Source organism: Rhynchophorus ferrugineus, unplaced genomic scaffold (genome assembly GCF_030347505.1).
Source record: "Rhynchophorus ferrugineus isolate W39M unplaced genomic scaffold, kcgeb_rfMv2 rfM6, whole genome shotgun sequence".
NCBI classification, from domain to species: Eukaryota; Metazoa; Arthropoda; class Insecta; order Coleoptera; family Curculionidae; genus Rhynchophorus; species Rhynchophorus ferrugineus.
The window spans coordinates 16982385-17008934 of record NW_027472585.1 but is presented as its reverse complement, the minus strand read 5'-3'; the positions used below and the strand labels follow the sequence as shown (position 1 = coordinate 17008934).

At 33.8% G+C, this 26550-nt stretch overlaps 1 protein-coding gene across 2 annotated transcripts in view; it reads left to right on the top strand.

The window, feature by feature from the left end:
- The window catches only part of LOC143198205 (heterogeneous nuclear ribonucleoprotein C-like 3), a 608535-nt gene that overhangs the window by 259478 nt on the left and 322507 nt on the right, over positions 1-26550 (top strand). For both annotated transcript variants that reach the window (XM_076407314.1, XM_076407315.1), the window contains one exon: positions 24035-24192. In XM_076407314.1, the coding sequence (XP_076263429.1) occupies positions 24035-24192 (158 nt within the window). The remainder of the gene's footprint in view (positions 1-24034; positions 24193-26550) is intronic.

The following is a 26550-nucleotide window of genomic DNA, read 5'->3' as shown; positions in this document are numbered from 1 at the left end:
ACAGAGAGTAAATGTTTCTTTACAGTTTGTTATTTTATTATAATACAGTCTATAATAATTAAAACAGGCTTAAATAAAGAACCACAACTAACAAATAAAGAACCACAACTAACAAATATCGAAAGTTAGGATGTATAAATAGAACAACTAAATTAATTTAAATATTTGGGTATAAAAATCCAAGAATATATAGAAATTTCATTAACAAATATCAAGCAAAACTAAAATGGAAGTATGGAAAGGAATTTATAGGCCAACTCTAACACTCCATTGGTATTGCAGTAGTATTATGAAGGAGAGATAAAAGTTAGATGCAAGTAGCAGAAATTAAGTATCTCAAAATTGTGAGATATTTAACAAGGATGGAGAGGATCAGAAGTAAAGAAATAAGAAAATACTGTATACAGTGAAAGAATATGTAAAAATGACATAACTCATTTGATGGGCCCACTTACAGTTCATCTAAGACATAAGACAGACAAACAGACTATGAGTATTAAGGACGGAGAGAAGAAAAATCAAACTCACAAGAAAGGAACAATCTGGACCGCAGTAAGAAAACTGAGCAGTGACAAAAACCGCACAGGAAGACGACAGAACAGTGTTGGCAGACACTATAAAATACAACACACTGTGTGATACGAAAGGTCTTTTTAATTGAATATATATACGATTTCATTATTATTTTGTTCGATTATTCATCCAATTACACGAAAATGTTCACCAATGATACGTATCCGAAAATAACTAGCGACATAACCCTCGTACAGTCAGACAATTAATCAAGTAAATATACACCCGCTGTTGGCTGGCTGAGAAAAATTCAAGTAAACCTAACAAATAAATTTCGTTGTATTATACCAAAAATTGCCCCTTTAACTTTGAGAAATTTATTTAAGGATGCTGTCAGACGCAGCAGGCGACCCCGGCGAGCTTGAGACGCAGAAAAAATGCGAATTAAATGTTTATGTATGGTGGTGAGAAGTTGAAAGTTTCGTCCAGAATTGGCTATTTAGTTTACTAATTTGTCGGCGTGGTTTCGCCGTTACCAGTCAACTTATTAACGTTTTGTTTTGATCAGATTTTAATAAATATTCAGAACTTGACGACTATCGTAAAACTAATCAAGCCCCTGATAGCTGTGAGCTCAAGTATAGTGCAGTAATAAACATTATAAATATTTTTTATATACGCTGAAAGTTCTCTTAAGAACTAGGACATATTTTTCGACAAACAGAAAAATCAGATGAATGATACAAATTAATGATACAGTAGATATACCGTTTAAAACAAGAACCATTAGTGTCGACGTACAAATTGTTTCAGCGTCCAATTTAGTCGCCAGATTTAGCTCTCCCCTGACTTAATTGGTCTTGTCTGACTGAGGAGAAACAAATTTCTAAATATAAATCGTGGAGTTTATAGATATAACTCTTGAAGACTACTACAATCATGGATAATTTGAAGATTGAAAAATTCTACAGGAGAGGATGGAAATTATGTGATGTAAGTCCATAATGTAAGTTGTAAGGCCATATTTGCAATTGCATATCCACCTTTGAAATAGTTTTGAACAACTTAGTAGTGTTATTGTTAAAACTATTGCAGATCTCCAATAATTATTTATCCAATATTTTTTTGTATTTACTATATTTTCTCGTTAGAAGGATAAAACGTTTGAGGTTGGGTATTCTATTTTCCCAAATGAGCTCATCATCTTAATATATTAACAATTCAAGAAATAGGATAGCAAACAGTGGGCACAATGGAGATGCTAGCACAGATTTTACCAAATATGATTCCGTGTGCTGTTCATTCGCAGTTTGCAATGTGAATAAAAATTACATAGTAAAAAATCTTTACGGTGCTTCCAAGTTCACTCAATCTAGTTTTAATCTGGGATCCAGCCTACAGTGACAACATAACCTAATGTTTTTTGTGTATACGTAGACTGTCTAGTGGTTTAATTTATTAGCCCATTTAGGATCGAATGTCGAATGAAAATATGGCACCCGCTGATCGGGCAGCCGTTATTGGACACGGGGTTCACGGCGATTCTATTGATTCGCGAATCTGAGTTAGCACACAACTAGATACTGTTGTATAGGGGCAAAAGTTATGACTGTCGCGACGGATGAGGTCGTTTCAGCCTGGAAAAAGGGGGGAGCTTAGCGGTGACGCGGTGCTAAGCTCCCAGCATGTCGACCAGCTCGAGATCAAGCGCGTTTTCAGAAGAACTTGAGCTGACTTGTTGGAATGATTGAGATATGAAGTGCTTGGTGTCTGGAGTGTCAGTTTCCCTATGAATTTGATTATTTCTGACAAAACAAGGAGCTTTTGATATTCTCCTTAGGAGATTATTTTGGAAAACTTGAAGCCGTTTCATCTAGTTGGGTGTAACAAACTTGAAGTAAACATTAGATCCGTATGGAGTACGGACCAAATTAACATCTTGTAAAATAAGCATTTGATGGAGTTGGGAAGTCTGCTAGAAGGGCAGATCAGAGAAGATAGCAGGTTTGCTATCCCCGTACCTTTCTGTTTTGCTTTCTGGATTTCAGAATGCCAACCGAACCGCCGATTGAAGTGGAGACCTAGGTACGTGACTTTATCCAGACATGGAATTATTGCGGTATCGATCTTAAGATGCGAGACGCGCAGTGCGTAACGCTTCTTATGGAAAATGATGGCCTGGTTTTCAGGGGGTCGATTTACCTCCATAATTTGAACCACTTGACCGTATAATCGAGCTGCTTCTGTAAACGTTCATGAATTGTAACTTCGAACCTGGCATCTCTGAAGAGAGCACTGTCGTCAGCGTAAAACGCGACGTCAATGTGCTCTTTTCTTGACAAATCTGAAATAAAGAGGTTAAATAAGGCTGAGGCCAGCGGGGATCTTTGAGGTGCGCCAGCATCAATATGTTTACGAATGGAAAGTGAATCCCTGATCTTTACCTGGAATGATCTGTCCGAGAGATAGGACTTGATGAGAGCGGTTAGGTCTTCCGGGAGGCTAAACTGCACGCACTTTGCGATCAAACCGTCCTGCCAGACCTTGTCGAAGGCTTTGGTTAGGTCTAGAAATACTGCTCCAAGCTTTTTACGTTGGTCAAGAGCGTGATAGATGTGTGTGGCCACACGGGTAGCCTGATGGACGGATGAGTGGTGAGTCCGAAAGCCGAATTGTTCATCAAGAATGATGCTGTTTTCCTTTGTGAAAAAGTTGGGAGCGTAGAGTATTGCCCTCTCAGCAAGCTTTGAAATGGCGCTGAGAAGGCTGATAGGCCTGTAATCAGATGAAGATGATTTTGCTCATTTCTTGGGGATAACCGCTATATGTGCGTTTTCAAGACGCCGGGAAATGTTGCAGCCTCATGATGGAGTTAATGATGTTTGCCGGTTCTGCGAGCTGCTTGTGTGGGAGCTTTGTTAACTGGGTAATCGATATTCCGTCGAAACCTGGCGATTTTTAGGTTAGAAGTTTGTCGATCATAGTCTGTAGAGACTTTGGGCACACGAAATGGTTGAGAAGGAAGGCTGGGATTACTGATCTATGATGGAGTTGGATTTGTTGATGACAGTGTCATTGTCTTTAGCTTTAGTGTTTTCTGCGGGTGGGAAGCATTTCATCTGAGCTTCGTAGGTATCTGCAAGGAGCTCTACTTTTTCTTGGTCAGTGACTGCGAAATTTCCTGTAACCGCTGACTTCAGGGAGGGATAATATTGTACGTCTTTCCCACGAGGCATTTGGAGACACGCCAGAAGGAAGGGAGGCCATCCAGTCTTTGGTCCGTGAGAAATGAGTTCCATTTCGTTGCTCGCCATGTCGAGTCTGATATTGGGTCAATTCTTACTGGATTAACTTTCCATGAGGTTTTGGTCCATATCAATAATTAATTAACATCGGGCACTCGAAAAAAAACCATTCGTTAAAAATTCATTTGTTTAATTTTATTTACCGACTTCGAAAAAGGAGGTTCTGTGTTCGACCGTATAGTTTTTTCACCGATTTCTCCGTCAATTGTGGGCAGATTTTCAAAATAATTTTTTATTCGAAAGAGTGTACTTTCGAGTTGATCCCACTGAAACCAAATCAGGATCTGTTGGGGGAAGGGGGGAAATCGAGGGAAACGCACGTACAAAAATTTCACATTTTCTTATATAAAATAATCAGATATTTGTGTATAATGTTATTGCTGAACTGATGTGACGGAATATCGATTTAGGATTTAAATTGATTTAGATAGTTAGATAAATCGGTTTAGTTATGTATTAAGCTAAATTTTGTATATATAGTTGAATATAAAATACGTGTAATAGATAGGTTAAATAAGCTTTTTGTTTATTTTTACTTAGTTATTACAACCATTATTATACTAAACTATATACAGTTTATTTTAAAATGTTTTTTTTGTGTTGATAATCTAAGTTTGATTATTTTTTTATTTTTTGTGAGTTTATTTATTTTTTGCAGTCGGTTCAATTTTTAGTTAACAATATTTTATTCCAAATACCACCTGCCGACCCTCAATTCTCATATGTACGTATAAACTGGTACCTATCAAGCGAAGAAATCCATTAAAAATAGTCCGATATATTGTGTGATAAAAATACTGTTATTTTTCATCATGGAAATGGCTGTACTAGTAAATTAATTAATCCTTGACATTCAGCTAAGAATGGTCTTTGAAGTAAAAACGACCAACGGAATCCCGTCTCGCGTCTCCTCACGCCTCTTCGCCCCGAATGTAACGGAAAATCCGAAAGGACGCTCCCCTTTATCCAGAAATAAATCTTAAACAAAAAGAGCAAGGAATCTGATTATTTTTCGATTAGAAAAATGGCAGGATCCTGGAGAAAGAATCTTCTCGGTAACGTGGCGAACAAACCGCACCTAAATCTGCGCTGTCCGCCGTAATTTATTCAAAGGAGGTCCCGACGAGGGTATAATGTAAAAAATTAAGGTCATTCTTCTGGAGGGGGTGGCGGTGGATGCGAGGGGGGCGCGGCCGAGGTGAGGCCAAGTCGTAGACCCGGCCGTGTTGCATATTTTATACTGGCCCTTCGGCTAGTGGGATATAAAATTAAAGCTTCAATTAGGAAGTTCTCTGTCGGAACTTATTTACCCAACCGAATTAAACAAGACCAGATGTTTTGATTGAGATGAAAACATACAAGTTTCTTGAGTGGCAATATCCGACAGGGTCACTTCAAGCGGGTGAGATGTCTACTTAACTTATTTATCGGGGCAAATTGTTTAAAGATAAATTATTTCAACAGTTTTTTAACACTTTTTACAAGCCATTATCTTTAACAAAGATAATTACTCAGATTTACACGACTTTTTTTCATTTTGATACGTCGTTCAATACAAAAAGACAAGAAAATTAGAAGCCAATAAAACACTGTCTAAAGAAAAAGGAATGTTTTTTAAAACACTATCTAAGAAAAAGGAAAAAAGGAAAATATTATATTATAATAGACAAAAATATGTATATGTTGGATTTTGTATTTTGAAAGTTGCAATTTTGATGTATAGAGTGCACCCATAGGTTCTAAAGGCTTCTGGGTATTTCCCTATGAGAGGGAACCTAGATGTAAGTATTCCTTACCCCCTTATTTTGTAAAGTTGTGTGCCGCCCTCTAAGTATTGTTCCGTTTATCAATGACTCTGCCGAAGCAGATAGAGCCTTATGGATAGCCAGCAGCTTTTCAAAAAATACTGGTCAGAGATGGAAGCCAAAAGTGCTCCGCAAACTGTCTTGAAGTTTGTGTCGCACACACGAAGTTTTCGTGCTTTGAACCATTTCTGTAAATAGCAAGATGGTTTGGATATTTCTCCTCAATTATCTGCCAAAAGAGCCGTTTTGGTGTAGTTTCGCTGACTGTTTCTTTTAGCAGAACCTTCATGAACAAGTCTATAAATATATTCGAGAACTTCCATGGTAATATAGCCGTGATTTTGTTGTCTGCAGCTGGGCTGAAAAACGGAAGACGGACATGCATGCCTTTGTATTGTGGAGATATTGTCAGTGTTTTCACACGAAGAAACTCAGAAGAAACAAACAAACTGGCTTAATTCGTGGTGAAATCTAAGGGAGCTTGCGTAATTCATAAGTAGGAATTCTATCTGTGAGCCGAGTGATGGTATCTCTGCCTCACATTGTAGCTTACTTTTTAGCTATACTTTGCACATATTGCTTAGCTATGTTCGATGTTCTTTCCAATAGTGATTGGAGAGAGTCTTAAGTAAGCGTAAGTCTGATAAACATTTTCCCTTATTATAGTGTATGTGTAACAGCCAGTTTAGCCTATGATCAAATACCAGACCAAGTAAGTTGTGTTCCGATTTATTTGTCAAATTCCTGCCGTCCATTATTAATGTAGCCATCCGCGGGCAATTCCTCCGTCTGCAAAAGTGGACACTTACGGACTTCTCGGCTGAGAACTTCAGACCATTTTGCTTAGCCCATATAGGTATTTCACTGTAGTATAAATCCGAACGTTAATGTGAGCTTGATAGAGATAGAGGGATTGATACAGGAGCCCTGAGGTACTCCATTCGTCGGGTGGTAGGATGATGAAATTAAACCATTCACCCTGACCCGAATACATGTTTCAGCCAAAATGGAGGTAACAGGCCTATACATCAAATTAACCCCTAAATTGTCATTTATATTAATATAGATCTATAGCGCTAAAACACAGTCACAAAAAGATGGCAGTAAAATTATCAAAACTATTTTCCATTTTCGTAAGATCCTGCTATTCTGGTAATAGAGAAAACAAAATCCATCCCAAATATCAGAAGTAAATTATTTATCAATCGCCCGGCCTGCGTTCTCTCTCCTTTTTTTCCAATTTCACTCCCCAATCACTGTACACAAAAGAATTTCCATTTTTCCATCCGTGCCAAAAGAGAATATTTAATCAATGGGAATTGCATGTCGACGTGGTGGTGTGCGCGCGGGGGGCCGAGGGGGCGGGAGAATTAGAAACCGGCGGATTGATACCAAGCCAAGGAGGAAACGCGCCGACTATGCGGCAAATTCTAGAATAGAATTCCTCTGGAGACGCGACTGGTGCGCCTCTATAGTTCGCTTTAATAATTCCAGCGGCAGGTTCGGATTCGAAACAATTGTTCTTTATCAGGGCGGTATTGAAGGGCTTCAACCTCTGAAATCGTCCATTCACTGTTGGGGAGGGCGCCGGTGAAATATGAGGATTCATTCTCAAGTCATACAGGAATAATTAAATCTAATTAAATTTACAGGATTTGGTGGCACTTGTGTATACGTCAGCATATCGAGTAACTACATACTCTTGTTTCTTTTCCATTGCCAAGTTTACCTTTTAAGTTATCACTGCAAAAAAAATCAACTTTATTCAACAATAAGTCATGTAGTTGTTACAGTGTGTACATGGGAAATCATAACGCAACTGCAGTATTGATCAAACATTAACTTCTTAAGTTATTTTAATTTTATTTGGTGTAATCCTAGTTATATCTACTTAGCATTCATTAGTAGGTAAAATCAAGAAAAAATACATAAAATATTAGAGGGTCCTGAACATCACCGACCGATTAACGTCGAACAATATTATTCTTCAGTATATTTTACTATATATAGTATAATATGCTTTTGACAAAAAAAAACAAACACTCACTTAAGTTTTTGTTTATGTTCTATTTTATGTACTTTCTATATTTTAACATGTCTCTCCATATATATTTATATTCTGTTTAATCCACTTCAAATTGTATACAAATAGTCTTCCTGTGTTGTCCCCTGTAACTCTTGTACATTGTAATTGTCACTCCACAAATTAGAGTGGGCTTTAGGTAAATAAATTTTAGAAAAGTCGAAACATATCAAAAAACTGCTAAATAAGCATAAATGTTTAAGCATCTGTAAAGCTGGCACTCAAACACAGAAAGGGCAACGCCACTGTTGAAAATCTGTCTAAGATATCTGTCTAAAATATTCTTAAGTAACAGAAAAAAAAACATTGTCTGAATGTTGATAAAAAATTGATAAAATAGAAATGTTTTTTTTTTTACATTACCAATATTCTGGATCCAGTATATACCGGAGTTACAGGCAAGTATTTGTTTCACGACTTGCTTGCAGACAAATTTTCCATACTTTCAGCGCATTGCTAAATGCTTTTAATCATATGATGATCTCTTGATTATCTCTTTTTTTAAGAGATAGTTTTAAATGTTTCGAATTCAGTCATATTTGTCATATTTAATTTAATTATGTATGTGAAAGTTTTAATCTAATATTTAGTCATCTTCTCATCCATGTAGTCCGCAATCAGTTTTAGAATTTCGTCCATTGACGAAAGCTTCTCGGCCTGAAGAATATTAAATAGGTAAATTAGATTAAGGAGTGTAGTGTGTTTATGTTGTGAAAGTGGGTAAACTATATTAAATGCAGTATCATCATCATATCTAAGTAGGTTTTTTCCAACAGATATAGAAGCAGACACATTAATAAGTCAACATTAATGCAAAACAGTTAATCGAAAATAGAATTTAGTTTGGCTAAGATTAATGATGATGGCCTAGTTTATCTTGCTAGTATTTTTAAACCATAAAAATTAGTAACTATGTTATATAAAGGAGATCTGTCGTCACAGTAAATGTTCGGTACCCTTTTAACCAACTAGAATTGAACTGGACTGGATTCAATGTTTAACGAGGGCTGCGAACCGCAGTATTAAGACTAAAAACTAGCGAATAACCATCAGACTAAAAACTAGCGAATAACCATCTTAAGGAATAACATCCGGTCTTACTCAGCCTGATTACCATCCCAAGTGGGATGGATTTCCTTGTCGATTTTTACACTTTTGTCTATAGACAATCACAACTACTATCACAATGGCCTGGTGAGATTCGAACTCGCAGCAGTATCTGAAACTCCCTTTAGCTTTAACCAATAACAATGCCTAATTCTTCTTGTAATTCGTCTTCATTTAAAAATTTCCATTCAGATACAATGTCTTGTTCATTAACATTTCTTATCCGTTCTATCAGTACAACGTGACAAGCTGTTAATACTAAGAAATCTGCATTCGATTTAATGCGCTTGATATTAAAATAATCTCAGGAAACCAGCTATGGGTTAAACGTTACAATGTTCCTCCCTTTACTCATTCAACTCAAGGTTAATAAATAAAACCCGTAAAATTAGTAGTAAAAAAAATTTGTAATTATATATTATGATATAAAATTAATACATGAAAGAGGTACAAATTTCACAAGAACGGCAAATAATATTATTCTGGTACATAAAAATGTAGGTAAAGGAGTGTGAATACGCAAAATAATATATTTCGTGTAAGACAAATATAAGAAAATGTAGACAAAAGAAAACACTAAGGAAAATAGATATCTTATCCAGACAATATAAAAATAATAATATAATTTTGTGATATACAAATAACTAAATTACGCGCAAAAGCGCAAATATAATTTATTGCTCGTACCGACTTCAAACTGACCCAGTTGGTAGTAGTTAAAATAATATTCTAAATAGATAAATAGGTTTAAGTAGGTGTTAAGCTAATTGTTTATATCTAGTAGAATATAAGATACGTGTAGTAGAGAGGTTAAATAAGGTTTTTGTTTGTTTCTATTTAGTTACTATAACGATTATTGTTTAGATTTATTTTAAAGCATTTTTTTAGGCTATACTTTTTAGGCTTACCTACAACTTCTTAGGCTTCAGTTATATTCACGTTTCATCCAAAAAACTCATATATGCGTTAGCTTATCTCCATAATTTTATGTTAAAGAATTTTAATCCATTCTTCAACTCATGAAGTAAATTAATGTAATATAACTAAAAGAAGAGTCTAGAAAACATTACCATAGTAATAGGTGGTTCCAAATTTAATTCTCAATAAATTCCAAATAACTTTGGGACAGAATTTTGGTTAATTGTATTTTTTAATTAGGCATTGCTAAAAAGTAATTTAGTTTATATGTTATATTTCGTACGAGCTTACTTAAGTGGGAACATAAAAAAATCCCGTTCAAGAAAAAACCCTTCCAACACATATGCAATTTTAACTAACTAGTTTTGTATGGAAATAGCTGCTATATGTGAGGGAAACAGTTAACTGGGACATGCGATGCCAAAAATTTACAATTTAATTTAGTCGGATTTAGATTTTTTTCCTCACTGAACGGCATGACAGGGGAATAATGTATGTACCTCTATAACGGCGTGATATTCTGACTCATACACATTTGCGTGACATCGGATATGCATATTGATCGTTGCTTGTCAGTTTTACATAGACAGTTTCTTTTTTCAATCTTCCGTCGTAGAATTGAAATTAAATGAACTATATTTAATGTGTGGTTACATTTTAATTATAGATTGTTACTTTTTGCATGAATTATTTAATACTGTGAAGATAATACATAGAATTATCGACTTAAGCCGATTTAAATTTCTATTCTCATAAATTCGATTAGGTTATTGTATGTATTCTGATGATTTTTTCATTTAAAAATTAATTTATTGAAAGAAATTGGTACAATATTTATTAATCAAAATATTATCATCAAATCGCATAAATTTCCATACATTTTTACATCTTTCCGGCAATCGTGACGAAAGAAAGATGTTCAACATGTACAACTGCTCCAACAATCGACCTATTTCTTCAGTATTCCGAAACAGAGTACGAAGCCATACGCAGTCTAGCTGAAGAAGAGGCTGTACTGGATATTCGTTCGTTCTATTGATATTGGTATAAATCTGTCGAAACAGGTTAATTCATTTATTGAAGCAGTTGTAGAATACACTAAACCTTGCTGATTCCATAAAATGTACAAAGCAAGACTTTCTAGTCATGTATATTCCGATTTGGTATCGATGTGGATCTTCACTAACTGATAGCATTTCATGCTTGAGGTTACGTCAGGAGACCAACAGAAAACTCTTATTTATTTGACCAACGAGCACTAAAACCTTGATGTCAAAGCAGTGTTTTCAATAGTACGTTGAATCAGTTTGTATGGTAGGGTATTTTCCTTCTTGTTGGAAACAGTTGTTTCATCAACTGTTAAGCTGTCTGAATGATGTTTGACATATTAAGTTATGTTTTCGTCTAATAAGTCTTGTAATCTATTATTTTGGAACTTGTTTGGTTATGCCGATTATTCTTTGTCATTCAAATAAAGTCGACCAAACTAAATATAGACCGAAAATTGGTATATGATGGAGCAGCAGCACCATAAGATAAGCTTCAACAGCAGATTTTTTAAAATCAATCAGCAAAAGTAATAAATGATAATAACATAATTTTGACTGATACTATTTTTAGTTATTTGTATAAAAAACCATTAATAGTTATTAAAAATTTCCACAAGTACAACTACGTGTGAAAATAATCACAGGTTACAGAGAACTATAGAGAATAAAAACGGTTTAACACTAAAATGAATAGTACTACTGTAAACATTAAATTTTTAAGTTATACATTGAAAAATATATTTTAATTTACTGTATATAAATTCTATTAGTTTTAACATATAACAATTTGACATAGAATATAATTATTATATAAGATTTATTTTTGAATAGACAATGCCACCTGTGGAGTTTTACTTTAGAAAATATAAGGAGAAATTTAACAAGCTCAATGTAACAATAGGTAGTAGATCATCGAATTCATCAGTCCCAACAGGAAAAGAAAACGCAAAAGAAACGAAAATGAAATAAGCATAAGGGACAAAAACGATTGGATACAAAATATATAACATTCATCCTAAAATACGTTTATTTTCCCATTTTTAATGAACTATTTTGTGATACAAACTGTCGATTTACTTGTAGGTCTGCCTGTTCACGATTGCACCATTTGTCAACTTCTTCTGTGCCTCGTATAAATTTCATCCAGAATAAAGGTGTTGTTTCAGACAATGCTGCTTTCCACATATTTGAATAGTACTTGCTTGTATATCCTTCTCGACCTGCGTGACCATTGTAGTTATTCTTTTTTGCACCCCATGTATTTTTTACAGACATATTTCTAGGAAAATAAATGATATAAAACTTACTACTATTTAACTATTTACTATTTAACATGGTATATTCAAAACTTTAAACTTTTTTTTCTTCAGCTATTTACGTTTTGCAAACCAGTCCTTAACTACTGCCTTCATTGATTCTCTTGTGGGGATTTTTTCCACCAGTAGGCTATGGTAAGTTGCATTGTCCATAATAACAGCTGATGGTTTTTCCAAGTTCTATAACATCTGATTTTCAAATCAGAGCAAAAAATTTTATGTTGTATTTTTCCATGGTAGTCGCCCTTTAAAAAAAACAGCCCACTCCAGTAATGAAACCATTCATATTTCCAGCATAAAGAAATTTCCAGAATATGTTTGTAATTAATTATTAAAAATATTATGGCTAGAAAAACCTAATGAAATGTTATTTTAACTTTTATCTATTTCTATCAACTTTTGTTGCTTCTACACTCTTCTTGTTATCATAGTGTCAAGAGTGGTAAACTGTTCCATTTTGAATTATGCATGTCTTGTTAAATTGAAATAACACAAAACGCAAACACAAATACAAATTGAAATAACAAAGTTTCCTAATCTAACATTTTTGTTATATGCTTTTAAAAATTATTTTAAACGCAACATCTGGAAGTTCCATTAAACTTCTTCATGTTTTAACTCTACACCATTTAAATCTTATATTTCCTAATAGTGTATGAACGGTTAAGTTACCCCTTAGATAAACGGCTTTCTCTCAAAGAAATGTATTACATTATATTTATATAGAAAGAACTACTCACAGTTTTGAAACCATTAACATGATATTGTTTTACATTATTTGATAGATGTTAGTCACAGTATCGATACTAATATTGCAGCTACAAGACACCAAAAATATTTCAGGTAAAATTGCAGCAACTTAATATTTGATGTTATTAATACCTACCTCTCTAACGTATTATTTAGTTCCTATTCCAAGTAACTGATTAGAAACGTAAACTGTTTCTTACTCTATCGGCTTCGGTAGTTTTAATTAGAACAATAACAAATATTTGTCGGAGATTTCAGACATTTCAAAACAAGCAAAGCTTCACAATGTTTGTTGATTTAAAGCTTCTATTTATTGTGCTTCAGTATTGTTTCGAATAATTTTACAGATATTGTGAGATGTCTAGGCGAATTTTATAGGCTGTCACCAGCATCAAGTGTTTTTAACTAGAATGAAGTGAGTATGAAAAGCACTGTTTCGGTTTAAAATGAACTTACATGTTGCGATATCGTAATGACGTTAGTTCACTATTATTTTGGATTTACTATACAGAAATAGAATTAATAAAACATTCTGTGCTAATTTTAAACTTATATTTTATTCATACTTATCGCTAGCATTTATAAAAAGACGTATTAAAGCGTATTGTTGGCTATGACGATTCGAACCCCATATTAAAATCTTTCCGACCATATATACCCTTATCCGATTCAGGATATTCAGATAAATGGTTGTGATATTTTATTAACTGCGGTTTATTTCACACAACACGTTAATTAGTTCCGTAAAAAAAAGCAGTTTTAATTTATATCCACCGAATGACACACACGAAAATCGATAGAACTAAAAGCACAAAGACGGCCATGAGCGTGAAGTGTTAACTACACTTTTTAATACTAACGATTTCGCTAATGTATTAAAACGTAGCGAACGGGGGCATTGTCATAAATAACAATTTAATGGACGCCGAAGAAAATGAGTGGTTACGTGAGACTGTGGAATTATGGCATTTTTAAAATATATTTTTACGAATCGGGAAAGTAATAAAACGGCTAACTGTGTCGAAGGGGACATCAAAACTTTATTATAACGATAATGCAATGTAATAATGTTGTTATTGTAGTCAAAATAATTCAGAATCTGCTTAGAAATACAGAGTGGTTTATGAGGTTCGTAAAATGAACTCTAGAGGACGAAATTTATAAAATTTACATATAATCACAACTTTTTATTACCATTATTGGGCTTATATTTCAGTATGCCTTCCAAACATGTATACATTTCCTTTATAGATTCAGTTTCGCTAATCATCAATTACAGTATCTTATATATAATATCCAAGTGTCATTGACAGGAAAACTGCACAAAAACAAAATCAATTCATAACTTATAACTCATCAACACTTAATTTTATGCCAAATACGGTTCTGTTTGTTTTCAAATAAAAACAACTGCATAAAATAATATTCACTTGTAACTTTTAAATAATTTTATTTCAAAAAGTTATTAGCCTAGTGATGAAAACATAAGAATTTTTTTAAACATAAGAATTTTTTTAAAAATGTCTTTTCATATGCCTATATAATTTTCTAAATATTTTCATACTCAACAGTGACTGTAACTACACAAAAGTCTGCTCATAGAGATGCCTGGCTTATATATTATACATTTGGAAGTCCATTGTTTTCTGCATCATCGATGTCTCTACAACCACGTTTGTAATCTACCAAAGTTTTATTATTGTTTCTGATGGAGGGAAGCCATACTTTTCAAGGTATTGCATCGCATGAACAGTATTTTTCCTCATTAAGAAGCAGTGTAAAATTAATACGCAAAATTGTTTTTGATCCATTCTTTTGAAAATAACGAAAGTAGTGTCACTCTTAGCACTATAACTCCCAAACTTATAGCTAGAATATCATAAAATTTTAACGGTTTTCATTTGAAGATTAGAGTTGACTGAAAAAGCGGCGAGCGCAATTAAACTAGCGCTATCTATGTGTTAGGCCCGGGATTTCATGTTCTAAGTTATAAAATATGAAAGAAATTTAAATATAAAAAACCATTATTTTATTTATGGAATTGATTCATTTTACGGAAACAAGAGCCGACTGGTTGGATGGTGAAACAAATACCTATAAAAATTGTTTTTGATCATCGATTTTAATGTTCCTCTAGGTACCGTTTTCCCAAGTTTTAGTGATTCTATGTCCCAACAACAAACTGAGCTACAATCCGCCATTGGTGGCCGTTAGCCTTGAACTGAAGCTTCTGCCCAAATTCCGGTAGACTATGTTCGTTCACAACAACGTCAGTCCGCCTTTGGTGGCTTTACACCTTGAACTGTGATTCTGGTGCCGGGAATCCAGCGAATGGGGCTGTTTTCAAAGCTTCAATAGTTCTTACTTGGAACAGTTTATGCCTAGGTTTCGTTGCGTACCTTCAATTTAACTTTTGTGACCTTACAGCTTCAGCTACTATACTTTTACCCAAACTCCACTTAACCAAACCAAGCAACGCCCCCAATAACTGCGAAACGATTACCTATTCAACGTCAACTTGTCTACTTTTCTTGATAATTATGATAGCAATCTTGAAATCTCCCCGGAATCCTACCGACTGCGATAGTTATAAAATGTAAAAAGGTTTAAAAATCAAAAACTATTAATTTACTTTAAAATTCTATTAAATTTAACGGATAAAAGAGACGACTGGTGATACAAAGCGAAACTGAGGGTTCTTATTTATTAGACAACAGACCAACCAATTCAGGTAGTTTTAAAGTAGATGGCCGCGATGGTCAAGGCCGTATGACATAATATATATACAAGTATAGCTCATTTAATGGTTGATAGGTTATTATTAAGGAGACTAATATATGTTAAAAAAAGAAAAATTATTTTTTTATGACAATTCATATTCACAAATTTACATGTGAGGTCTCCGTTAATGCTTTTCAATGTATAAGTAAAATCATTTTTTAGTTACACTTGTTCTCTACATCAAAAAACCAATACGTTGTCTAAAAGTAAATCAAGTCCGTTAATATTCAAAATTCCATGTCTTTTACATGAAGTATTCATATTGAAAAACAGTTACAAAAAATCTCGATTCGTTATGGCATAAATTATGCATTCTGTTCTAAAAATGTAAGTCCTATATAAATGTATGAATATTTTATCATTTTCTGTTTATTGTTGTTTAAAACAGACTTTATGTGAAACAATGCAGATATTGAAAAACATATCCGCCAACAAACAATTGCGATACATATAAAACGCTGTTTAAACAGTTGTATTCGTGGCACAGTTGTCAACAGTAACATTTTCACCAACCATTAATTGTGATATCATAACATCCACCCTATTATTCCCCGTTCCTATCAACATTGACGTTTGGTCTATTGTTTCGTATGTTTCAAAGCCGAAACGCAACTAGGCCGAACACGTCTATCTATAACATTCATGCCGTTCTGATTTAAATAAAAAGATTATACGATTTACCTCCCCCAACCCCGAAAAGTGACACCGCGCGTTCAGGATATCCATTGAGCGATTCCCTGTATTTTTTTTATACTGCAGCTGCATATGTTTAATGGATATTTGCGCTATTTGGGTCACGGTATTTTTTCGGATGGCCGTAAATCATTTTTCGAACAGTACGCGAACAAAAATATCAGCCCGTTTGAATTTAAACAAATTGCAAACACTGTGATGCATCCATGTGGCCCTGTAAGGCGTGCTGTGTGATGTTTCTGTCATTTTTATCTTTTTGGTCTCGCAGAATTCAATTTTATTTATTCAATAATGATTTATTTCCTCTTTTAATAGATTCTGCTTTATATTTTTGCTATTGAAACAAAATGTAATTGCCTCTCATGTCATAATGGTTTTTATAGCAATAAATTGGACGAAAGAGTTAGAATTGAAGTTTTGTAGGGTGTTGAAGAATTTGTTACTGGAGAGCCTTACCAATTATGCTGCTGCCAGGAAATTAGATTTATGAGGAAGACCGTTGACACGAAAGATAAAAGAACTGAAGAAGGATAAATAACAAGCTTAGAAAGAAGCATCAAATATGAACGAACAAATATACATAATATTTTAGCAAAAAAGTGAAATATTCTATTGATTTTAATGAGTATAGGCGATCTTACGCAGCCAAATTTGGTTTGATTTTAAGTTGATTTTGAGTTTGAGTTTGACGTTTCCATACCATTTTTGTATTACGATTTGTCCTTTGCTTCAAAATAGGGATCAGTTTCGGCAATCACCTATTCATTCGACGAAAATTTCTCCCCAGCAAGCATTCTTTTGAGATCTGAGAACAGGAAATAGTCGCTGGGGGCCAGATCTGGAGAATACGGTGGATGAGGATTCAATTCGGAGCCAAATCCATGAATTTTTGCCATCGTTTTCACTGACTTGTGACATGGTGCATTGTCTTGGTAAAGCAGCACTTCCGTTTTTTTTAATGCGTTTTTCAGCGATTTCGTCCTTCCAACTGTCATATAACGCTATGTAATAGTCGCTGTTGATGGTCTTTCCTTTTTCAAGGTAGTCAATGAAAATTATTCCATGCGCATCCTAAAATACAGACGCCATATCCTTGCCAGCCGACTGATGCGTTCTCCCACACTTTGAAGCGGGTTCATCGTGTGCAGTCCAGTCGGACGACTGTCGATTGGACTTCGAGGTGAAATGATGGAGCCATGTTTCATCCACTGTTACATATCGATGCAAAAATTCGGGTTTATTACGCTTGATCATCTTCAAACACTGCTCCGAATCATTAATTCGTCGTTGGTTTCTGCCATAAGTGGGCTCGCGCGGCACCCTCTTTGCACAGAGCTCTCTCTTAACCAAATATTCGTGAATGGGATGACGTGCACGTTCAGTTAATATCTTTAGAGTGTCTGCTATTTCATTCTATTTCAATTTACGGTTATTCAAAATCATATTGTAGATTTTTTTAATGTTTTCGTCGGTAACAACCTCTTTTGGGTGCCCACTACATTTACCATCTTCGGTGCTCGTTTCACAACGTCTAAACTTAGCATACCAATCCTGGATGGTTGATTTTCCTGGGGCAGTATCAGGAAACTCGCCACAAATCAAGTTTTTGCGTCAACTGTATTTTGTACCTTCAAAAAGCAATATTTTATCAACTGGCGAAATTCCTTTTTATCCATTTTTTCACAATAACAAAAGTTGCTTCAATAAAAATGCTATAATTCACAAACTAATGATCCGACAGCTGTTAAATTTATACACACATCTTCTGAGGGTTAGGGCTAACTAAAAAATACATGAAATTAATTCTAGTAGCGCAATATATGCGTCAGGCCGAGGACCTTTCAATTAACCTTTTATTAGTTATGGAAAAATAACAAAAAATAGAAGTGAAAAGATAACAAGAATCTACACAGGTCACAGAAAGCTTCCAACAATTTAATGTAGAAAAGTAAATGACACTGTAACAAAGTTGAACGAAATCAATAGAAAAGTTAGAAACACTGCAAAATTGTAAGGTGTCAACGTGAAAGGTAAATAAAAGTGGAAGGTGCAAACATACAAAACATTAACAAAAAAACATTAAAGTAACGTGCATGTATGTAATACTGTCGCAAATTTGAAACCACTTTCGGTGGTGTTTATGTATGCTTAAAATTATCCGTAGATCGGATTATCATAGATCAGAGATATTTATAGTTGCAGGCATAAAATTATTATCCTTGATTTACCATAATTTAGTAATTAAGTGGAGAATAAATAAATAGAGGACAATGAATAGAGAAGAACAAATAGAAAATAGTAAATAGAGAATAATAAATGGAAATTAATAAATAGAATTTAATAAATCAAGGCTAATAAATATAAATTAGTATATAGAAAATAATAAATGGAAGTAGGCAATCCCGCCTAGTTCCTTTACATTATCGTTCAAACTCTTTTTAAAAAAACATAAACGATTCAAAATTTAAAGGTCTGAAATATAGAAATACCAAATAGAATTCTAGTACCATAGATATTAAGAACGATTTAGGTTTTCCATGAATGGAAAATGTCTTTCTCTGTATTTTAGAAAAAAGAATATAGAAAAATATAAATAAATAAAACTCAATTTTACAGAAGGAATATTGAAACATTTTCTCTATCGCTCTATAACTTGTTTCTTATTTTAATGAACCACTGACCCACTGATTTAAAAATGTATAATTTCTTATCATGTAGTTAATTTTACCTTTATTATTAATGTATTAAAGGGGTTCACATTATTGTATGGAAGAAATATTATATTTATTTTAAAATACAAATTATTCATATTTATATATAATTGATGGATGAACAAATATATTTACCAGAAATAAAATAGATGACTCGTTTGCTAACCTTGAATGTGAGAACTAAACATTCCTCTGTGGATATTTGTCTCTTACGTTGCTAAAGCGGAAGTAAACCGCCAATGTGCGAAATACACATACGAAAATAAACCTGCGGTCCCCCAAAAATAAGCAATGAACCATTGTGGGATACCAATTCCTTTCTACGAAACGTTTGTTTAAAAAAAACATCTCAGTCAAGTTTCATTGTTGCGATGAAAACGCCGCCCGAATTTACGTACTTTGCCGGCCAACATTGTGGCATCCGCCAACATTAATAACATCGGAAATCATCATAATTTGTTCAGTTTATATGTAGGAACACGTATAAAAGTATTAATGGACGTTTTATGATGTTTCTCTCTCTCGCATTTAGATTGTTATGGTAACATGATAATTACGCCGAAATAGACAAAATAATTCGTTTGTTTTTTGATTACTTTGTAAACTGGATTTTCACGGCAACGTTGCCAAACCTATAGCATTTTAAAATTTAGTATTCTTTAGGATCATGATTATTTCATGTCTCTCTGCGTCACAGCCAACATCGCCATATTGTTTGTTTAAACATACAGTAATAATCACCAAATATGGTATATACCTAGTCCTTGTACATGCTCTAATTCTATTATTTTGGTAGTCATGCAGGTATCCATATTTCATCCTTTAGATATAAGTGACCAGTGATGTTTACGAGTAAAGAATACCTTAGTTTTAGCTACGTTTACATTAGTTTGAAGGAAATTATTGGCAGCAGATAATGCGAAAATACATTTATGAATTTAAAGAAATCTAAATCATAACTTATTAGTAGAATATTATATTGCTATAAGATTAATTTTTAGATTATGATGTAATCTAGTGTAGCGACTTTAAGGCGTGTCGAATTTTATATGTTAGCATAATGGCCTACAAAATATCCAGAAATATTATCCCAGATGTTGAACACATGCGGGGTTTCAGCAGCGCCGTCTAGTAAACGTTAAAGAGTATCTGGCAACCCCAAGACGTTTATCTGGGAGGTTATTGAAATGTACTTTCGATCATTCAGTCACTGACCATGGTTCAGATCAGACGTGCCTCCAACGACTGCTCAAGCCTCCTCTACAGGTAAACCCAACGCCGCTCCCCTTTATCTATTGTTATTTCGATATATTTATTTTGCCAGTATATAACGGTCACATCATGTAAGGATGTTTGATTTCTTTCTACCTCCAATCACCGAGCCATATAATAGCCCTAAACTAAGTAGTAATAAAAAAGAATATAAGTCAAGTATGAAAAAATAACAGACCATATAATAATTTATTATTTATCCAGGGTTATGTAATTCATAATATTCTTCTCAACCGAAAGAAACAGAATACTTTTTTAGCTATGTTGGAAAAGAAAACAACAAAATAATTATAAATTTTTTGTTAAAAATACTGAAATCATTTGAAATTTTCCATGGCATGGCAAAATGGCAGCAAAACATGCATTTCAAATTATTTCAGTATGGCTGTAATATTTATATAATATTATTTAAGTATCCAAATATCCTGTGTGCCTGTACCTGTGCCTTGTTAAATTATACAAGAATTATTGTCTGGCAAAGTATTTTTAAGTATTTTGATACTTAAATAAAATCATATAAAAATTACATACTGAAATTATTTGATTTTTTTACAAATAATAAGTAGCGCTGGCAAATTATAAGCAATCATAAAAATGTCTGGAAATATTTTTGTCAAGCCTATCAAATGCCACTAAAATATTGTCCATTCTGAATTAATTTAAAAATTGAGTACATTTACCTGTACAAGTACGATGCAACCACTGCCTCCAGCCAAATGGGCCGGGTGCTAACCGAGAGTGTCAAAAAATTAAATGTTAAAAGATTAGCTTACCTGAAGTTCTTGTTTCCTTTATGTTGCTAGCTCTCATACTATTAGGCTAACTCATGTTAACAAAAAGAATAAATTGCAAAAAAAAATTGTAGGCGGCATTCTTCAGGATTTCTACAGATTAACAAGAACTGATTCTATAAATTTACGAACTTACAATCACCATTTTGCAAAATTTTAAAAAATGTTGTTAACCCTTCGAAATTCTTCGAATGAGTTCTTTTTGAATTGTTGTATAAGTTTTACCACTAACTTAGTTACAAAGAAAAACATAGGGTATATAAAAAATAGGTTACACCAATCCACAGTTTAACAGCAACATTATATTTAGCTACATTTTCAGCTTTACTTAAAAACAGAATCAAGTAATTTAAATAAAAGTGCATACTTTATGAGCATTCTCAATTAAATATAGTTCAGTTTCAAACACCATGTCAGACATTCTTAAAATACTTTCGTTTAAATATAAAGACAGTGACTCAAATCCGTATATATAAGAATTTTTGTAAAGGAGTTGGCAAAACACCGCTTATCTAAGTGTTTTTGATACTAAATTAATACACATAAATACATTTGAGATTAACTATGGTAAACTATTGTATTAAATATGTAACACACGGCAGATGAAACTACTGAAACACATACATTTCCATCGCTAAATACCTGTAATACAAGTTTAATTTATATATAAAAAACACACTTTTATATACCACTTGAAATATTCAATTTTGCTATACATGATGGACGTGTTCTTGGAAATTGTTTTGAAATATTACAGTATAAAGTTAATTCTATTTAAGACAAAAAAATCGCATTTTAGAGATAAACAGAACGCTTGAGAAATTTATAATAAAAGAAGATGGGTTATAATAAAAACAAAAGCTAAGTTTCAAACATATTCGTACATGGAGGCTGAGACAAGTGTGAACAAATATTATCATATAACACATATATTGAAATCTTCCAGAGGATTCCAGCTGCTTGCTAAGAGGTTTGTGAACTTAGTCGTCATTTTGTAAAAGTGTATAAACAACAAAATATTATCTTACTTTCACCTGGCATGACTATTCGACACATATATTTTGTTTCATAGTTTTTATTTAACAAATCTAGATGAAATAGTTTTATGATAAACAAAGTAGAGATATACTCAATGAACGATACAAAATGGATCCTACAAAGCGACTACGCAGTCAGTGTAAATTGATAAATAGAAATGGCATCTGCTCTCTATCCCAGACTTTCATTACCTTTGACGGAATATGTGACATATTATTCTAGATATATCGCAATAACATAGAGAAATAATTTTTTCAGAAAATTTCAAACATGTTTAGGGTAAATGATGTGGCTCGGTGAATGGAGGTAAAACGAAATGAAACAGTGGTGTTTACATTATGTGACCGTTATTTAATGGCTATATAACCTGGAGACGAGGCTTGGGCAGTCGTTGGTGGCACGTCTAAAGCAAACGATACTCAATGAATCGAAATACCCTTCAATAACATCCCAGATAAACGTCTCGGGGTTGCCGCCAGCTATTCGTTGTCGGGTTCTAATTGGCGCTGCTGGCACCCCGCCCGTGTTCAACATCTGGGTATTTTGTAGTAAAATTCGACATGCCTCAAGGTCGCTAAAATACTCCTCTGCCAGAATTTTACATACAATTACTCCAAGCAACAAAAATATAAATATGTATGAAAAATATTAAATAAAAAAAAAATTATATGCCAAACAAAATGTGCTGCATGAAAAGGGCTTTGAAAAATATGATAAATCGAAACGGTTGTGGTTGGTACGGTTGCGATCTGGTACGGCTGTTGATATCTTCGGGCCCTAGAGATACCGTTGCTTCATCGTCGGTTTGGCACTTGAATGTGGTCCATCGACGACGTTGAGAACAAGTTATTTTTCGGACAGGGCTCCCGTAATCGACGCTGTGGGAGGATCGATTGTTCGACGACGTGGTAGCTTATTTTCTTCGACGACAAGACGTTAGCAATTCTGATACCTCGGCGAGGACATGACGAGTCTACGGTGACTGCAATCGGTACCTAACTTCTGGAGCTGCTCTGTGACTAATCCGTAGTCACATACGTTACAGTAATTCAGAAAAAACAAATAACGACGGTATCCGACTGAAGCTGCCCAAAGCCTTTCAAATCAAAATGTCTGCCATTATGACGGAGACGGCGAGCGAAGGAAGACATTATGATTTAAACATAGCGCCGAAAGAAATGTTTAGCCGAGACGCTGATGACTAAACAGTGATGTAAAAATATCTATGAGTTCAAAAAGATTGTGAAAGAAAATTTTGACGAAAAATTTTCAAAAATGAATTGGAAATAATGGGAATATTGAAGGTAAAATCGAAAACGAATCGAATTAAAAATATTTAAAATTTTGAAACAGAAAATTTAACCATGTTGCACGTACCCTCCATTCACGAGCCCAAACCCAGTTTTGCGAAAAATCACGTCGGGGTCACCACTTTAGGGTAAATGATGTGGCTCGGTGAATGGGGGTAAAACGAAATGAAACAGTGGTGTTTACATTATGTGACCGTTATTTATTGAGTATATAAAAAAATGTGAAAAATAAAATTAGATAAAACGGATGGCAGCCGTGTTACCTGGAGACGTGGCTTGGGCAGTCGATGGTGGCATGTCTAAACCAAACGAGGATTGAGCACTGAATGACTCGAAATCCCCTTCCATAACATCCCAGATAAACGTCTCGGGGTTGCCGCCAGCTATTCGTTATCGGGTTCTAGTTGGCGCTGCTGGCACCCCGCCCGTGTTCAACATCTGGGATTATATTTGTGGGTATTTTGCAGACCGTTATTCCACGATGTAAAATTCGACATGCCTCAAGGTCGCTACACATGTGTTACTAAAAACTAACATATAATAGAGCTAAATAAACAGAGTCAATTTAATGTACATTTTTTTCTTGTTCCAGACAAACAGCCAAGATGAAGATGAGCAAAGTGGGAAACCAGACCAATTCGCAGGACCCGCAGGCGGTGAATTCCAGGGTGTTCGTTGGAAATTTAAACACATTCCAATGCTCGAAAACAGATGTGGAGAGGATGTTTCAGCGATATGGAAGACTAGCCGGTAAAATATTTTAATTAGAGACGTTCGCGTTTGAACCGTTACACCGACGCGATAATTTAAATAGTAAATAAATTAGGGTTTCTGGTGAAAATAAGGTTGTTTGGCATAAATGGAGCGTGCCTGTGAAATATTCCCCCTTACGGAACAAACCCCATCGCGTATTTGTTCAGTTGTGTTCATTTGTTTTGTTTTGACGTAGCCCGAATTTACAGGTTATGTTCGTATATATTATAAAAAACATGTAAGTTTTAACGTGTATATAAATGAAAATGCTTGTTGTTTCTCTTAAAATTTTAAATTATATACAATCCCTAGACGTTTCTAATATGCCTGGTTTCTTTTATCGATTGTTAAATGTTTATTTCTTAATTGAGATTAACTAACCGATGATTATAACCTAACCAATAAAACAGTAAACTCATGTCATCTACTTTTATGACATCAGAACCTCGTAATTTTGCCGCATTTAACTTTTACTGTTAATTTATTTGGCATTGATATATAACATTCTAATGTAAATAATCCAATGAAATTAAAATTTTAACATTATCTATATGTTATTTATATATCGTACATCTAAGGCATATAGTACCGAGGGACTTATTCTAAAATAAATTACATATCTAGAATAGTTTTTAGATAAGAGTTGTTCATCCTTTATTCCTTTCTCAAACCACTTAAGATATCACCTGGAGGCCTAATCCACTTAATTAGCAATGGTATAACCAAGTAAAGTATTTTGCTTTCATTATAAATATTTACCATTATGTGTTCCTGTATCCTGAATTTCCTTTTCAACTCATTTTGATATTACTGAATTCTCCTTAGTTTTTTACTATCTGGGCACATTTATCTTGAGAAATTAGATTTATTTTCTGTATTCTCTCTAAAGCATTTGCCATATCTACAAAACTGTTAATTTTCATACTCTCCTCATACGTTTTAACCAAATGCTCATGTATAATCTGAACTATTGTTATCTTATATTAATTATCATCTAGCCCTGTCGAGGTAATTGTTAGCATTGAAACTTAATGCCACATCCAGAATGTTTCATTCAGTCACTATCGGTTTCTGTGCCAGTATTCAAGTCAATAAATAAGCTATTCCAATCTAAAACTAGTTCACAATTTCTCCATTTATCAGTTTGTTCTTCTGTGTGTCTGACGGAGATCAACCACACCGACGATTGTTATTGTAAAAAATCTTTTTTTCTACATATCCAAGCAGTTCATGCTTATAAATCTTTCTCGGTCTGTATGTATATTGAAATAATTCTTTTCCTAACCCCATAACAATTCATAGGGGATAACAATTAACAAGTGATACTTGTCATTTGCTGTACCAAAAAATAGCATCATTTAATTCCATTTATAATACTTGTTTCTTATTATAATCATAAATGTGAAGAGGGCCCCTTAGCCACTTTCGCTAATGATATATATTGGCTGATACAAGCTACTATATTAAACTACTAACAGCTTTCGGAATCATAATTGACTGTATCATGAAATGGCGAGCAACTCAATTATCATGAAACTTACTCCAATTCTGGTGATGACACGTATATATACATAGCAAAATATTAGGTACTGGTACAAGAAACTCTTCTTTTTTGCCTGCCTTGTATAGTTTCAAGCAATGGTTCGAAGTGGTTTTTTCTGTTTGTCACTTCGTGTAGTAGCCATGTATCTCTATTTGAATTCTTTCCATTGCACCTAAACATCCGCATATTTTATTGATTACATGAATATTAGAGGGTGTTTGAAAGAAAAACAATTATATGTGGGTATACAAAAATATTGTATGAAAACTTATAATATAACAAGTTCCATCACCTCTTAAACGAGGAACTTAAGTGCAAATATTGTTCAATTCTAGTGCAGATAGCTTAATTTTAGGAGTTTGACGTCGTGTCAATGGCTTGTTGAGCTTCACAGCTATTGAGTTATATTAAGCTACTTAAGTTCAAATTTGGTTCCCGAATATTTTGAACTTATTTTTATAATACGTTTATTAACGTTTTGAAAGGTTGTATATTCCGTATCAACGCATTGCCTCCAACTAGATGACGTTTCAAGCAATATGTCCAAAACAACAATTTAATTTGCCTTCTCATGCGTTTATGCAACAACCTAGTTCCAAATATTCCTAAGGCTAGCTTAACCATAACATTCGATGATATATCGACAATAAATTTGATTATATTGTACTCAAAGTTCAACTAGTTCAAAAGGTTGCAATAAAAAACTCAATTCATTGTTTTAAATTTTTCAGGTAATTTTATAAGAATAAGACGATTTGTAAAAACGGCGTCGAACATTTTGTTGTGCTTAACGAATAAATAGTTTGAAGAAA